The sequence below is a fragment of the Heteronotia binoei genome, chromosome 5, assembly GCF_032191835.1.
Source record: "Heteronotia binoei isolate CCM8104 ecotype False Entrance Well chromosome 5, APGP_CSIRO_Hbin_v1, whole genome shotgun sequence".
Taxonomy (NCBI): Eukaryota; Metazoa; Chordata; class Lepidosauria; order Squamata; family Gekkonidae; genus Heteronotia; species Heteronotia binoei.
In genome coordinates, this window is record NC_083227.1 from 112,140,689 (window position 1) to 112,157,000 (window position 16,312).

Sequence of the window (16,312 nt, forward strand, 5' to 3'; positions counted from 1 at the left end):
TGAGCCCTTGGCTCTTTTCCAGTATGGGGACAATGGCTCATGAGCCCACACCATGCACCATCAAAAGCCCAGTCATGCTGCAAGTGGGTGACATGAGGACCGAGCTAGGCCGGCCAGGTGTTGCAGTAATTGATGTGATACTACCACATTCTCAGACCATTGATGTGAGTATGAGCGCTGAACAAACGTAGTGATGTAATCATAAATTCGTGATTAACCATTGTCGCTGTATTGCTAATCCTACACCTTGAACTAACTGAGTAGCCCCAAGAAAAGGTACACTGTTCTGAGCCCTTTGCATTTAATTGATTTAGAAGGATTGCACTAGAGTTTGATCAGTGCATTTCCTGCTTCGGACTTCAACTCTGCATTAAAAGAATAACTTCAGTCCAGTTAGTTTCTGCCTGAAAAATTTGTTTATTGATTAGCAATTGCAGAAGTTGCAAGCAGCTAAGTACTGGCAATTTCTAATTTCACCTTTGATTGTTACTAATTTATACATATTTGCTACACAGTTTACTGGTCAACTAACACACATCTTGAAAATTTATTGTTTACCAGTCATTAAACATGAGGCAGTCACACATGTGTGTGTATCATTGGCATTTCAGTGGCCAGCAAATATACAGATTACAATTGAAAAGAGCAAGAGTCCAAGAGCACTTTAAAGACTAACAAAATTTGTGGTAGGGTATGAGCTTCCTTGAGACACTGCTCACTTCTTCAGATGCAGCACTGTATCTGAAGAAATGATGAGTGCCTCACAAAAGCTCATATCCTGTCATAAATTTTGCTAAGACTTTAAGGTGCTTTTGGACTTCTGCTCTTTTCTACAGCTACAGACAGACTAACAAGATCACAATTGGTTAGATTTATCCTTCCTTAAAACTAAAATAAAAAATATTCCATTTAACAATCCACCAACAGAACATCACCTTCAGTACTCCTTTCTGCTTCATGTATCATTTCCTCTATGACAAAATCCTTCTACTTATCTGTCATGATCCATGGATTGCTACAGTTTTGCCCCCATCTCTATTAATAATACAAGCCTAAAGTTAAAAGTAATATGCATGCAGAACTTCAGCTTTTATGAAAAAGCATTACAGAGATGTTAGATAATGTTCTTAGTAATATTATCTTTTATGAAAGGATTCATTACTGTTTAATTGTTATGTGGCAATAATTATACCAGCATTAATGTATTTGAGTCAATACCTTTTCTCATAGGGTTAGGCAAGTTTTGGCTTTCCTTGACTGCTGCCTTCCAAAATAGGCTACCTAATTTGCTAGGAATACAAATTAGCTGGACTGGTGGGAGGCAATATTTTGCCTACAATTTCATCGGATTGGGTTACCTACCAGTAGAAACTAAAACTGTACATGCATGCACATACGCACATGCACACAGAGCAATTAAAACCTAAGGCAGGAGTATGATGTGTTTTGTATATTTTTACATTGAGGAAATACCAGATTAAACAAAAAAGACTTCACTTACTGATGGAAGACCATGATAGAAGTGAACAGACAAATAAACCTAGACAGGGAGTCTCATAATTTTAGTGCTATGACAGAGAAGGCCCTCTCTTGGGTTGCCACTCATCTAGCCTCATAAGGCAGGGGCATCCAAAACAGGATCTCAGAAGATTACTACAGCTGCTGGTAGGTTTGTATGGGAGTAGGCAGTCCCAAACAGTGCTTGATATACTTCTGTTGCACTCAGTTTAACTGCTGATTGGGCTGCAGTGCTGTAGGTTGGTTTTTAGAATTCTAAGGAAACCAAGACACACATGAGTTTAGATTTATGAATCAAACTAGTTAGCATGCTACACTAGCAATCAACAGTTAGTAAAGTAAAAATATACAAAACATGTCATTACCTCCCCCATAGGAATTAAAGGTACCAGCTGAAGCTACACGGTAGCCTAGCTTCAAAGGCAGATAGTCAAGGTCTGGTCTTCTGGGATGGCAGAGAGGAAGCTTAGCATACACAGTTGTCCATAGCTTTGCTGCTGCTGTGGTTTCAGAGGGTAGAAACAATTTCATGGGATGGTATCATTTTTTTATTCTTCTCTCTCCTTGGATTGCTCTGCACTTCCATTGGCTAGATGGTCAGCTTTTAAAGAGAAATGTTTCTGTTGCTTTTAATTGAGAGATTAAAAGTTGAATTATATCTTCCCCTTGTGATTATTACTTTTGAACATGTTCTGGCCACATTTTATCTAAGGTAAACATGTTTTCATGTGTACATGTGAAGAAAAAACTTTAGCAAGATGTAGCAATCTCTAATTCCTCCTGTTCTGTTTTTCTCCCATTTTTGTATGTTCCTTGAAGAAGCAGTATTCTATTCTAAGTATTTTGCATGAGCTATACTCTGCTTTTCCAAACATTTGTGCCCAGAGACCCTTCTGGTCACCTTGGCTAGTTTAACCGCAGATTTCGTATCCTCTTTTTTCTCTTGCTTCCAAACATTGATGAGAGGGTTGTTTGGTCACTGGCTCTATCTTGTTCTTAACCTCAACTTTGCAACTTCCACTTTTTGACACTGAAGCCTTTTTTCAGTTACAAATCTCCCTTAGCTGTAATCACGGAGTCTTTCTTAGCCAAGTTCTGACATGGGTCTGAGGTGAAGGTTCTTGAGCCCTTGAAGTTTAGGAGCTCCCATTAAACTGCAGAGGATGGAATGGGTAGGGCCTCCATAAGTTGCTTTTTTCCTGGATATTCTATATCTTTTCTTCATTTCAGCTGCAGGAAATTGTATTCAAAAACTATTACACAGCTTTTTTGAGCCTGCGGGTGCTGCGCCAGAGTTCCACAGATGGTGGAGATGAAAGGCCTTCCAAGTGGGTTACCTGTCTGCGAAACTATTGCTTGATGCCTCACCCACACACAGAGGAAGGCTCACAGGATTACTTCTCTGTTTCTAGGCATCAGGTCAGGATTTCAGCTGTTGTTGTTTCACCTATGCTGATATTGTTTCCAGCCTGTGCTCTACAGCCTGTGCCTGTCCTTCTTTTCCCTACAGCATAGCATAAACATCACTCAGTAAATATTGTAGGTCCCTGTTCTAACTGCCTATAGTGCACCTTTCAGCTCAAGTGATTTATGAGGTTGTATTAACCAGGCTGCTGTTTGGTAACCAAAAAGATTGAAACAAAGAAAGTAAAATATAACTATGTACATAGTGCAAATGTGCAAAATATATCATTTTAAAATACAATCACAAGTGCTAAAATATAATTTTAAAAACTACAATCCTATGGTTAAGCTTTTAAGTATCTAATCCCAATATAAAGACAAGTGTTCATTCATATAAATACAGGTTAAAGGGTACATAATGTCTCCATATGCAAAAAACAATATCAAATGAGTTTCAGCAGTAAGCCTTCCTCTGTGGTATAATTCAAACTGAGCACTCCGCTAATTTAACAAACATACATACACAGAATGGACCTTACTCGCACTGAGATGTTCACCCATGGAATAAGTGGTGTCAGATATCCTTGATATACAACATGGGCAACTCATCAAGATGTAAAATATTTCATTAACCCATAGTTCTTTTTAGGTCCAATTTATAATGCTCAAAGCTCCAATGGAGTGCAGCTGTTACTCCCTAATGGGAACCTATGTGACAGTTGTGCTCCTTGCAACAAGATTTCCTATAATCCTTTTCCTTTCCTCTTGTATCCTCATAAACTCATTGATTCACAAATCTTAGCAAAAAACACTTATGGTATTTCTTTTTTTTTATACAGGGGCTAAAAAGACTGAGACAAATTTCACAATTGTTTGAGTGATCTTAGGATCCTCAAGAGCCAGGGTTTCTGGAGTATTGGGACGGTTGGTTGAACAAAGGATTAATATAGTAATCCCTCATAATCTCAAAAAATCTGCATTCTAGCAGAGCATGAAAGGATGCATTAATGCTGTTAAGGCCACAAGGGCACATTCTATCAGTGTGGGGTATCTGTTAAAAAAAATCTCCCTTGCAAAACCATTGTAGGTATAATGTTCAGTCTCACAAACAGAAAAGCTCTGCAATAACATGGGATGGTAAAATATTATATATAAGGGGGTAAAGATTTTGGGTAAGAAAGACCAAAAAATAGGGTGAGCATGCTCTGCAGGCTCTTGGGTTCAATCTACCATGGTTGATTTCAAGGACTTGCTTTTTGAACAGAGAAAATGCTTTAGTTTTGCCCATCTCAAAAATATCAGTCAACATTCTTAACTTTCATCAGAGTCTTATCCAGGGCTTTCATCTAGGTTAATCTGTGGGTATCCCAATTTAGAGTGGCTAACAAACATCTTCAGCAAAGATCTGTTTAATCTCAGTTTAAAGACAAAAAGCTATGCTTTTGCTTCCAAGAACATCTGTCCAAATACTGCTCATAATACAGTGTTTGATACACAGCAGGGGATATTCAAAATTTTCCTTAAGAATTGGGCTAGTGGTTGGTCAATATTATCAGGGATAGCTTTAATTCAAATAGCTGAACGATAAAGAATTATGGGAACCACTTTCAAATTAAAGGCTTGTACCACACCAGGAATATATTTCCCCCACACTTTTTTTGTAGAAAAATCTGGATACCTTTCTACCATACCTGCCAGTGCCTTGTCTCTCAAGGATGTGATCTAAATAGGCAGGGCCTTTTCTGTTTCTGTGCTGCAGCTGTGATATAGCTTCTCTTCTCAGAAGGAGTAAGGCAGGTGGTGTCAAGTAAGTTTGTAAAACAGCTATTTAAGAGAACTTCTGGGTCAGTTTTAAAGCTATAGGTGCAGTTTCTGGTTTATCTGTATGATGTCTTCTAATTAGGGTTGCCAAGTCCAATTCAAGAAATATCTGGGGACTTTGGGGGTGGAGCCAAGATCAAGGCTGTGACAAACATAATTGAACTCCAAAGGGAGTTCTGGCCATCACATTTAAAGGGATGGCACACCTTTTCAATTCCTTCCTTCCATAGGAAATAATGAAGGATAGGGGCACCTTGTTTTGGGGCTCATAGAATTGGACCCCCTGGTCCAATCTTTTTGAAACTTGGGTATTTTGGAGAGAGGCACTAGATGCTATACTGAAGATTTGTTGCCTCTACCCCAAAAAGCAGCCCCCCAGAGCCCCAGATACCATCAATTTTCCATGATTGTCTATGGGAATAAATCTCCATAGGGAATAATAGAGTTCCCAGCAGACTTTTCCCTCCCCTCCCCCCGCTTTCTGACGACCCTGAAGCGGGGGGAGGGCCTCCAAACTGGGGGATCCCCTGCCCCCACCTGGGGATTGGCAACCCTACTTCTAATATATTTGTATTTTTGTATAATATTGTTGTTACCTGGCCTGAATCCTGACAGTGTTGGAAAAAAGACCTTAAATAACTTTGTCAGAGTGTGCCCAGCAAGTCGGTGGCTAAGCCAAGATTTGACCAAACCTCCAATGTCTGTGTATTGAATGATTCCATTGTTCTGAACCGCAATAAAATACTGACTTGGCCTTTCTTCTTAGAACTCTTGATAGTATTGCCCATTTGGAATCTTTTTATATTGTTTGTATCCTGAACTTTTTCTTAGTAGCACTGTGAGTGGTAGACAGTGTAATTATTTGGGTAATGCTAGCCCTCTTGTATTGTGAATGACAATTCTAGTGTGCTCTTTAAGGGAGAATTAGTAACACAGTTCTATAAGGTAAAAGGAAATCCTTTGTGAAAAGCCTCTGCACTCATAATTTATTGACCTCAATACTGCAGTAATCATTTGCCTAGCATATCCCAGAGAACTATACCAGCTCCATCAAAAGTTGACTAGTTCACCCCACTTCCATAACTGCAACATAGTAATCTCTGTGCCTTTCTACCTTATTTGATCAAGTGCTTCAGCTCTATTATCATCTACTTCCTGCTGCAGTTGCATTTAACTTATGCTTCCCTTGCTGTTTTACTAGATGCTTTGTGATATGGACCGGGTAGCTGCCATACGTCTGATCCTACGTCAGCCTTCTCCAGTGTGGCTGCATTTCAGCATAGAGGAGCTACAACTCTTCCCTGGGAATCAGAAGGTGCAAGCCCAGCCCCTTGTCAAAGCACTTTCCCCTTACATAGCCATTATTTTCACCCTTGTTGGGTCTTATGATGGCTTATTGAGTTACGGGGGTCAAGGGAAGGCTTCTTCAGAAAGAGGCCCATAGCCTGAGTTGTTTATCTACTTATTTCATTTATCTCCTGCCTTTTCCCCGACTGGGAACCCAAAACAGTTCAGATCATTCTCCTTTCTTTCATGTTATCTTCACAACATCCTGTGAGGTTGGTTAGACTGAGAGTGTGTGACTAGCCAGAGTCACCCAGCAAGGCTTCCACAGTAGAGTGAAGATTCGCATATGGGTCTCCCAGATCCTAGTCTTACACTAACCAGTAAAACACAATGGTTATTTTTGCATGATTAGCTGCTCTTAGACTCTGTCACTTGAATTTACTCTCATTCTAAATTTGAGATGTTGTTATACCTAAATATTTTCCATTGAATCAAAACTGCCAATCCAGTTCTAATATTATCCTGCCTCTGCTGGGCTGAGTCTTCATTCTGACTGCCTACATTGCACCTTCCAGCTCAAGCTATTATTGACACTTGAGCATTACTTATTCAACTGCTAGGCCTAAATATACCTTTGAGCTTTCTTTGAGATGCAGCTGCCCTTTCCTGAAGTCAGTCTCCTTCCCTCTCCCCATGTCATAAAGATCTCTCACCACCAAATCATATGAGATATTCTAAATAAATAAAATATTAAATTGTTTCTGGAATGTATATCTAAGAATGAATTCAATATCTCCTTGGGAACAGCTGAGGCAAATATTTATAGAGATCCTTCACCATTTATGTACATAATCTGTTCTGAGAGACAGAGTGAAATACTAAATTGGGGAGGTGCCTTAGCATGCTGGGCTATATGTATGTTTGTATCAACCTGAATCTGGGGTTCTTCTTTCTTCTAGAGCCCACAGAAAGGCTTTCCAGCCTGGCTTTCATGCCCATCTCAGGAACGACCAGCCAGCTTGAATGATGTGAGTACTGTCACTGAGACCAGGGCCTGCTACCACTATCCCTTAGGAATTTGGCACCTGCCTACCATTGGGGATTGCTGATGGGAAACTGAGACAGCCAGTGAATTCCTTGCCAATCCTAGTCTTGGATAAAGAAACTGATTCCTTTTCTCAGATTTCTCCTATCTGCAAAGCCTGGTCAAACACTGATGCCATCAGCTTTGCCCCATCCAGATGTGCCATGCTCACATTGCCTGTGGAGTATCCGGTTGTATTCTGAGCAATCAAGTGTTTCTTTCCTTTTTAATATCTCTTGCTTCAACTGGATCAGCAGCATTCAATATGGTCGATTACAATCTCCTGACCCACTGCCTTGTCAAGATGGGAGTCTGTGGGATAGCCTTGAAATGGCTTTCCTCTTTTTTCCTTGGTCAGGGATGGAGAGTGGCACTGGGAGAGAGGATGTCAACTAGGTACCCCTTAAATGTGGGGTTCCTCAGAGGTTGATCCTCTTTGTGATGCTATTGAACATCTACATGCACCCCCTCACCCAGCTGGTATGAAGTTTTGGGCTGGGGTGTCATCAGTACCCCATGACACCCAGCTATATCTGCTCCTGGCCAGCTGCCCAGATACTGCCTGGATAATCTGGTTGTGAGTTTGGAGGCTGTGGTGGGATGGTTAAAAAAAGAGTAGGCTGAGACTGAATCCAGCAAAGCAAAGGTTCTGTGGCTTGGGGGTGGGGCTCAGGGCATAGACTTCCCACTTGTGATGGGGTGCCATTAACACTAGTGCAATCCATGAAACGTTTGTGTGTGATCTGTAACTATGGAGGCCCAGCTCATGAATATTGCCAGGCTGGCATTTTCCCATCTATGCCAAGCAGGGCAATTAGCCCCTTTCCTGTCCCCTCCAAATGATCCACGATGTGACAGCATGAGTCCTGGCAGGAATACTATGGATGGCACATATACAATCTGTGCAGCACCAGCTACACTCGCTCCTAGTGGAGTACTGAGTCAGGTTCAAGGTTTTGGTATTGACCTTTATGGCCTTGAGCTGTCTGGGACATGAGTACCTTTGGGACCACCTCCTCTGGTATGTTTCTGGGAAGAAGTTACACTCTACTGAAAACAACCTACTGGTGATCCCGGGCCCAAAAGACCAGGAATGTGCTTGGCCAGAACCATGTGGAACTCTGCCAAGTACTACCCTGGCCCTACAGGACTTAATGCAAGTATGCAGGGCCTCTAAGGCAGAGATGTTCTCCAGGCTTTTGGTTGAGGACAGCAACAGTTTCCATCCTCTTTTCTTCCATCTTTTTCACTTCAGCCTCCTTATTGCCCTGTCTACAAGATAGCAACATAGTCTGGAGCGGGTACAAGTGTAAATTAGTAGCACCATCTTGAAACTATAATATAGGAAAGATAGTTTTATTAGTTTTGACAGTGTTATATTGATGTTTTTAACTTTTGTTGTACATCGCCCAGAGCCTGTGTATTTGGGGATTGGGTGACTCACAATAAATAAACTTGTTTTGGAAGGGCTGCTGACATATTAGTGTATAGTGTGATAGGAGGTGCAGTGGCAGATTGGCCCCCATCCTCTCCTTTAGCCAGCACAGGAATGGTAGGGAAGGGCAGTCAATGAGTGAGAGTAAGGTGTTGTGTATTGCTAATCAGAAGCAGGACTCCTTAGAAACCACTGTGGTGCATTCTCTAGTCTGTAGGGTTTATTGAATGTTTTCTCTTGCCCTTCAGCCTACCTCTTGTTTCTGTCTGTTGTGTGTTAGTATATGTTTGTGCTTGTGCTCTGAAGGACTCTGTTGTATTAGTGGCCTACAGTCAGTTGTCTTTTTGCAAATAAATTCATTGAAAGCAAACTCTGCCAACAGTTTTGACCTTTAGGTTGCCCTGACCAGGAAAGCCCAAGATATCCAGATCTCAGAAGATCTTGGAACCTAAGCAGGGTCAGCCCTGTGTAGTATTTGGATTGGAGACCACCACACAAGTTGGGGGTTGCTACACAGAGGCAGGCAGTGGAAAACCACTTCTGAATGTCTCTTGCTTTGAAAACCCTACAGGCTTCCTATAAGTTGACTTCGACTCAACAGCTAATGATGATGATTGTGGTGGTGGAAACTTCAGGGATCCCTTGGAGCAGGAAGAATCTTCACCTTTTGGTGTAGTGGTTAAGTGCACAGACTCTTATCTGGGAGAACTGGGTTTGATTCCACTCTTCCACTTGCAGCTGCTGGAATGGCCTTCGGTCAGCCATAGCTCTTGCAGAGCTGTTCTTGAAAGGACAGTTTCTGTAAGAGCTCTCTCAGCCCCATCTACCTCACAGGGTGTCTGTTGTGGGGGAGGAAGATAAAGGAGATTGTGAGTTGCTGTGAGACTCTGATTCAGAGAGAAGGGCATGGAATTCTTCTTCTTCTCATCTATCTGTGACCCTGTGAAGCTGCTGTCCCAATTGGTATGGGGGCTGGTCACGTTCCTATTTAGATATAGTACTTAGATTTTTTTTGTGTGTATGCTGTTTTAGTAAATACTCCTCTAACCTTCTGCCCTGTATGCTGACTCTGGTAAAAGGGGGGGAGGGATGTCAGCATATATGTGTATGCTCCAGAGCTGCTCATTGCCTGCTTCTAATAACACATAGCATGTAATAACCTGAACTTATGAGTGAGCCAGAGAGATTAAACGGACAATAAATCAAAAGCATTGGGAGCCAGGGATATTAGCTGGTAGCATTTATATCAGGTTTGGTTGGGTTCAGAACACCTTTTGTGCATCATCTTGTCATCTTTGCAACAATCCTGTAAGGTGTGATTATCTGCATATATGTGGGAGGGAATTCAGTGGCTTATCCAAGTAACAGGAGTGATACTTGAACCATGGACTTTTGCAGTTGTAATTCAGTCTCTTAGCTGCTTTGCTGCACTGCAAAAACAGAATAAGAGTCCTGTGCAATGTTCCCTCTAAGCTGAAGAGTCTTGTGAGCAAAAATTCTACTTTGTGAGCTACTGGCTTTAAAGCTGTGAGCTACTGCATAAATTAGTGTGCTCTAGGGTCATCCTTCCTGAGCTAAGACAAAAATGTGTGAGCTGGAGGCTAAAAATCTGTGAGCTAGCTCACACTAACTCAGCTTAAAGGGAACACTGGTCCTGTGTCATCTTAAAAACTGAAAGATTTGTTGTCCCATGAGCCTTTTTGTGGGTTTGAGCCTTTGAGTTAATGCAAGGTGCCGAAGCCACTAATTTCAGAGGCTTGGATCTGAATCTTCTTTTCTGCCCGTGGAAAGCAGTTTCACTCTTGGGTGGGAGGAGCAATACTTGAAAGTTCCCTTCCCATCTCCTTGCAGACTTCTACTGCTTTCCCACTGCTGTTCCCAAGGGTTCACTGCCACAGAAGGTGGTGGCAGCTACAAGCATAGACAGCTTCAACAGGGGATTGGCTAAACATAGGAACAGTAGTCCATCAGTGGCTATTAGCCACAGTGTATTGTTGGGACTCTCTGTCTGGGGCAAGTAATGCTCTGTATTCTTGGTGCTTGTGGGGGCACAGTGGGAGGGCTTCTAGTATCCAGGCCCCAGTGATGGACCTTCTGATGGCACTTGGGTTTTTTGATCACTGTGTGACACAGAGTGTTGGACTGGATGGGTCATTGGCCTGATCCAACATGGCTTCTCTTATGTTCTTATGTTCTCTTATGTTCTTACCACTTATCTGGGGTTGATTTATGTTCACTGAGTGGGGAGCAGCTTCCAGATGCTGAAGAACTGTTCTTTGTTTTCAGGGACTCCCTGATGCTGACAAAGTGTCTTCTGAAGTGCAGCAAATGTGGGTCCTAACGGAGATGCTCCAAGCCAGCCAGCCAGCAGCACAGATTGGACGTTTTGATGTTAGTTTTCTCTTGCTTATGCTCAGTGCTTGGTGGCAAGGGGTCTCTTCATTGCACTCCAGTCAGAATCCAAACACTAAAAATGTGGTTAAAAGTGGTACCTTGTCCAACTCATAACTCCTTTTAGCTGTATGCTTAGGTTTCACTGAGAGAAACAGATGCTTGTAGGGCCTCTCTATGAAGAACAACTCTTCGGAGTCAGGCCAAAAGTCCTCTCTAGTCTATCATCCTGGCTTCAGCAGTAAGTAGTCTGGTGCCATGATGAGGGAATAGCCTAGATGAAGAGAGCTTCCAGCTTGTAGGACTTCTTTTAAATATTTACTGTGTTTGCATTCTTTCTTCCAAGGATCTTGGAATGGCTTGCACGATATCTTTCTACTAACTCAAAGGAGATTAAGCTGAGAGAAAGGAACCAACTCAAGGTCAACCTTCATGGCTGAGTGAAAATTAGAAGCCAGCCCATCATGACCCAGTACTACATTCATTACCCCACTCTGTATCTCCAAATAGTGTGGTTGGGAGTAGAGATGGGCATGGACCAGAAAAATGGAGGTCCATGAAGGCTTGTTTTTCATTAATTCCATGGACTTCCACAGAATTTCCCTGTTTATGGTTTGTGAGGTCTGTGATGCTGCACAACCCAGAAGTGGGCTCAGAAGTCATTTAAATGCCTCCTGAGCTCACTTGTGATGCTTCAAAAGATTCCCTGGGTGCCAGCATATCTGGACCATGTACTGCTCCAGCTGACCAAATGCCTGAAAAAATTGCAATCCATGGGCAGTCCATCAAAACTGCAAATGCACAGACCTAGCAAACAGATCACAAACCAGCCCCTGGTCTGTGACAAAATTAGGCCAGTGGACCAATCCGGCTCATCCCTAGTTAGGAGAACAGTAATAGTGTCTCAGTACAGATGTAATATGGTCTGAGCATGCAAGCCTGCGACTCAGTTTAGATGTAATTGCAATCTGGTTTGCAGCAAGACTGGAAATAATTTATTAGCTGGTCACACTCAGGGTCATTACATGAGCCTAAGGATGACCTTGGATTCATTCACATAGTGCTAAATCATGGTTTCCCTTTACATCTGAACGGAGCCAATGTTGGGAGGGGGGCAACCATGTCCCCAGCTTGCTGTGTTTTTACTAAAAATAATTATTTGTGTCTGTTTTAGGTGGATGGCTGCTATGATCTCAACCTGCTTTCCTACACTTGATCTGGATTAGAAACTGAGAAGGTTCTCAAGAGCTGGATTCAGTAGATTGCATCCCTGCCTTATTGAATTGGCTTGAGGCAAGAAGACATGGATCAGGTCTGCTGTCTTCACGTCCTGGCCCTTCTCCTTCCTGCTGTCTTGGGGTGACCTTCCTAGGCCTTTCTTCAAAATAGGTTCTGTCTTGTCTCCCCACTCAACACACCCCTAAGTCCTGCGTGGAGAACGTTCTCATAACTGCATTTTGCATTGGCGCTTGGAGAGTTTTGGTTCTTCTCCAAACTGCAGGTGCCGAATTTAGGAATGTTAAAAAAAAAATCTATTCTTTTTTTCCCAAGCTCTGTTCACTGCTGCGCATTTCCCCCTGAGAGCATTCTCTTTCATTTAGAATCTGTCTCTGGCCTGAGGATGGCCTGAGATGTTTGGAAATGGCCAGACAGAGGGTGCTTTGTCCCAGCTGCAAGTGATGAAAGCAGAGTTCAGTAACAGATTCCTTTGCTGTGGCTACCTCACAAGAAGCTGTAGGGTTTTTTATTAATGCCTGAGTGGGAAAAGAAAAGGATATATGGATAAGTTTTCAAGAGGCCACCTCTTCACAAATCTGTTTTCCTCTTTGGAGGAATGTAGCTCCCTTGGTGATTATGCATAATCACCCTTGGTGACCAGGGCTTTGTTTGTAGCAGGAACTCCTTTGCATATTAGACCAAATACCACTGATGTAGCTAATCCTCCAAGAGTTTACAGGGCTCTTTATACAGGGCCTACTGTAAGCTCCAGGAGGATTGGCTACATCAGGGATGTGTGGCCTAATATGCAAAGGAGTTCCTGCTACAAATAAAAGCCCTGATAGTGACTATCCCTGACACTTTGCTTGAGCTGGAGCTGTCTGTGCCTACAAGGCAGTGAACATGATGTGCAAGGATGGACGTAATTTGCACTCATGTATAGCTATGTGCTGTGCATAATAAAACTTGCAGTGCATGGTTTTAGTTGATTGCTGGAGTACCCTTCCACCTTCAGCGGGAACCATGCTAGAACCATGGAAAGCTTAAGCTCAGCCATGCAGTGGGTTTGCCTTCTAGAAAACATAGTTGCACCTCTCTTTACTTGCTGTCATCTGTGCATTCCTAAATACATTCTTTGTTTCTATCTCTGCTCTTCAGTTTACTCTTGCATGGCTGAAGCTGTTAATTGCCACATACTACCCTCAGGGGTTGCGGGTGGAGCACTTGAGAGAACAAATGAGCATAGTAGAAGTCTGGGGTGAGATTCCTGGTATACAAAGAAAAGACTTGGTTGCCTTTTGGGAAATTGTTTTCTGTCCTGATTCTCCATTTGCAAAGTGAGTTTGAAATTAAACCTTGAGTAGGCTGTTACAAAGTGATAGTTACAAAGAATACCTGAGCCCCTCGCATTTGGGGCACATTGTTTTATGTATCTAAATGGCCTAAAGCTACATGGCTTCCACACATATGTCTTCCTTGGGGTCAGGGTACTTCTAGCTGTACATGCATGATTGGTAGCCATCAGAGGAGAGTGTAGAATGACATTAATTGTTGGTGTTGGATGTATAAATTAAATTTGGTATCTGTTGTTGGGAGCAGCCTTTGTAATGTTTCCTGTACCTCTAAATAACTTCCTTCTTATTTATTATGAACTACTTAAGTTATTTGTAGTTGGAGAAGGGCCTGATGGTCTTTATCCTATTACACTGAACCAGATTTGGTTACCAAATCTTTCTAAATATATGTTTATCTAGTTCAAATGGCTTCATCACCATGTATTGTGTTTATCTGGGGGGAGAAGCAGAAATAAGCACTCTGCAAAACAGTAGTTCTGCCTGTGCCATTAGTGAAGCCTCATTTAGGTTGACTTATAAAACTTATCATGGGCCAGAAGAGAAAACTTCCGGACTACACAGCAAGGGTCTGCTTTTTCATGTGCTGCTTGTCCAGTGGGAATGGGATCACAAATGCATTGTCAAGTTCTTGATTCATTGAGGTAACTAAATGCAAATAAGGAGAATTCTAAAGGGAGGAAGCAGAGAGTGATCCAGATGAAGGTGCTGGAAACAAATAGCCCATTCTGGAGAACATCTGCAGAAGAAGAAGGAAGAACATCAATACTTCCAGTTATCCAATCTACTTTTTTTTTCTTGGTCCATATGATGTAATGTTCCACATGAGAATTGTCCCTTCGTAATTCTGGATTCAAAGCCTAATGTTACTTTCTGTTATTTCATAGTCCCTGGCTATGTGAAGATCTCTAATTGGTTGTGGTATCCTCTGGGGCTATTGATCAAAGTAGCCTTACTTCCTATAAAATGCTCCCCTTGCTGCTGTCTTCCAAGCTGATGCTGCAATATATACGCCATTATTTACATATTGATTTTATGAAGATTCTTCCGATATGAAAGGTTCATTAGGATGGAATCTTTCCAGGTTTTTTAAATTAGTTTTTAAGTGGCAGCCTGAAACAGAATATGAAATTTAAGTAAGGCTTGTCCTTATGATATATGGAGATTGTGTCAGTGTTTATACCCAATAATGATCAGGGCCATCTTCCTGCCAAGAATACTATGAGTGCTTTCCTAGATCCTAGTGTGATATGCTAACCACTCGACCATGCTAGCATGTTACCACAGTATTCTATAGTGTGGTTACAGACAGTAAAATACACATACCAAAAGGCTATACTTGATCTGTTCCTGTCTGACATTTACCACATTTCAGAAGACATCTGACCTTTTGTATAGAACCCATTTGTAGTGCTATAAGTGTACAAGGCTGTTGAAGTTTGCTTTCAAAGCTCCAGTAAAAGAAACATGTTCTATACCAAGGGTGGCCAAACTGCGGCTCAGGAGCCACATGTGGCTCTTTCACACTTGCTGTGTGGCTCTTGAAGCCCCCATTGCCCCATTAGCCAGCTTAGAGAAGGCATTTCTCTCTTTAGATCACTTTTCCAAGCTGAGCCAGCTGGCGGCTTAGAGAATGCATTTAAAGTTAAAGTTGCTTTCTTTCCACCTCTCTTTTTCCATCTTCCTTCCTTCCTTCCTTCCTTCCTTCCTTCCTTCCTTCCTTCCTTCCTTCCTTCCTTCCTTCCTTCCTTCCTTCCTTCCTTCCTTCCTTCCTTCCTTCCTTCCCCCAAACATCTGACATTCATGTCTTATGGCTCTCAAACATCTGATGTTTATTCTATGTGGCTCTTGCATTAAGCAAGTTTGGCCACCTCTGTTCTATACATTATATAGTATAAACTTACTGATGCAAATATTTTAGTCATTTCAGGTAATGGCTCATTCTCGGCACCTTAAACAATTCAAATATTGTACTGTAATGAGCATGGTGGTGGTAATTCTTCAGTAAGGTGTATGTGTAGAAAGTGGTTTTCAACATACTCTAGCCTCTGGAGAGCCTTTAATTTTAAAAATACATAGCTCTGTTTTTTAAGGCTCAAAAAGATAGCAGAAAATTTGGAAACAGGCAGGTAATGCCTAGTGAAAATTTCAGAAACTTAGTAACACAGGGTAATACTAGTGTTAATGGAGGAAAATAGAGCCTTGGCTTTCTGTTTGATTCTTTCCATAACTGGCAGGAGCATATTGTATAGGTTGGCATTTTGTAAAGATTTTGGCATCAGTAATAAAGATTTTGTTGAGTAATTCTACTATTTTAAAATAAAATAAGCCATTTTTGGTCCCATATTTCGGTAGATATGCAGCATATAAATATCCTAAATCAATAAAGAGAAGAGTGGGTGGTATCAACAAATATATATAATTTTGCTTAATTAGACTGGTCATATAATGTAGCTTTTATTGGCTCAGAGTTGAAGATATTGAATTAGTAGTACAACCTGTGTTCAACACTGTAGCTCTGAGACAGCTGCAGTCATACCACAGGATCTTGTGCACAATATTCAATGTGACAGAGGGAGCCATCTTCACTGTCCATATGCAGCAGTGATAGTGATTTGTTTTATATGTGTCCACTGAGCCCTCCAGAGCCCCCTCCTTACACCTGCGAGACTGTGGTGGTGGTAGAAAGTGCAGTCAAGATGCAACTGACTTCTGGTGACCCTGTCGGGTTTTTAAGGCAAGAGATATTCAGAAGGTGGTCTGTGATTCTCTGCCTCTGCTGAGTAACCCTGGCCTGCCTTG

General features: G+C 41.9%; 1 protein-coding gene across 4 annotated transcripts in view; it reads left to right on the forward strand.

Moving 5' to 3' along the window:
* The window catches only part of LOC132572729 (aminomethyltransferase, mitochondrial-like), a 29,350-nt gene continuing 13,038 nt past the window's right edge, over positions 1-16,312 (forward strand). Inside the window, exons 1-6 of one of the 4 annotated variants that reach the window (XM_060240094.1) lie at positions 1-164; positions 2,749-2,937; positions 5,945-6,058; positions 6,990-7,058; positions 10,836-10,940; positions 12,115-13,918. In XM_060240094.1, the coding sequence (XP_060096077.1) occupies positions 24-164; positions 2,749-2,937; positions 5,945-6,058; positions 6,990-7,058; positions 10,836-10,940; positions 12,115-12,156 (660 nt within the window). In that variant the 5' untranslated portion in view covers positions 1-23 and the 3' untranslated portion in view covers positions 12,157-13,918. Of the gene's footprint in view, positions 165-2,748; positions 2,938-5,944; positions 6,059-6,989; positions 7,059-10,835; positions 10,941-12,114; positions 13,919-16,312 lie in introns of those variants that run through there. The other 3 variants (XM_060240090.1, XM_060240091.1, XM_060240092.1) reach the window with 3 other exon arrangements.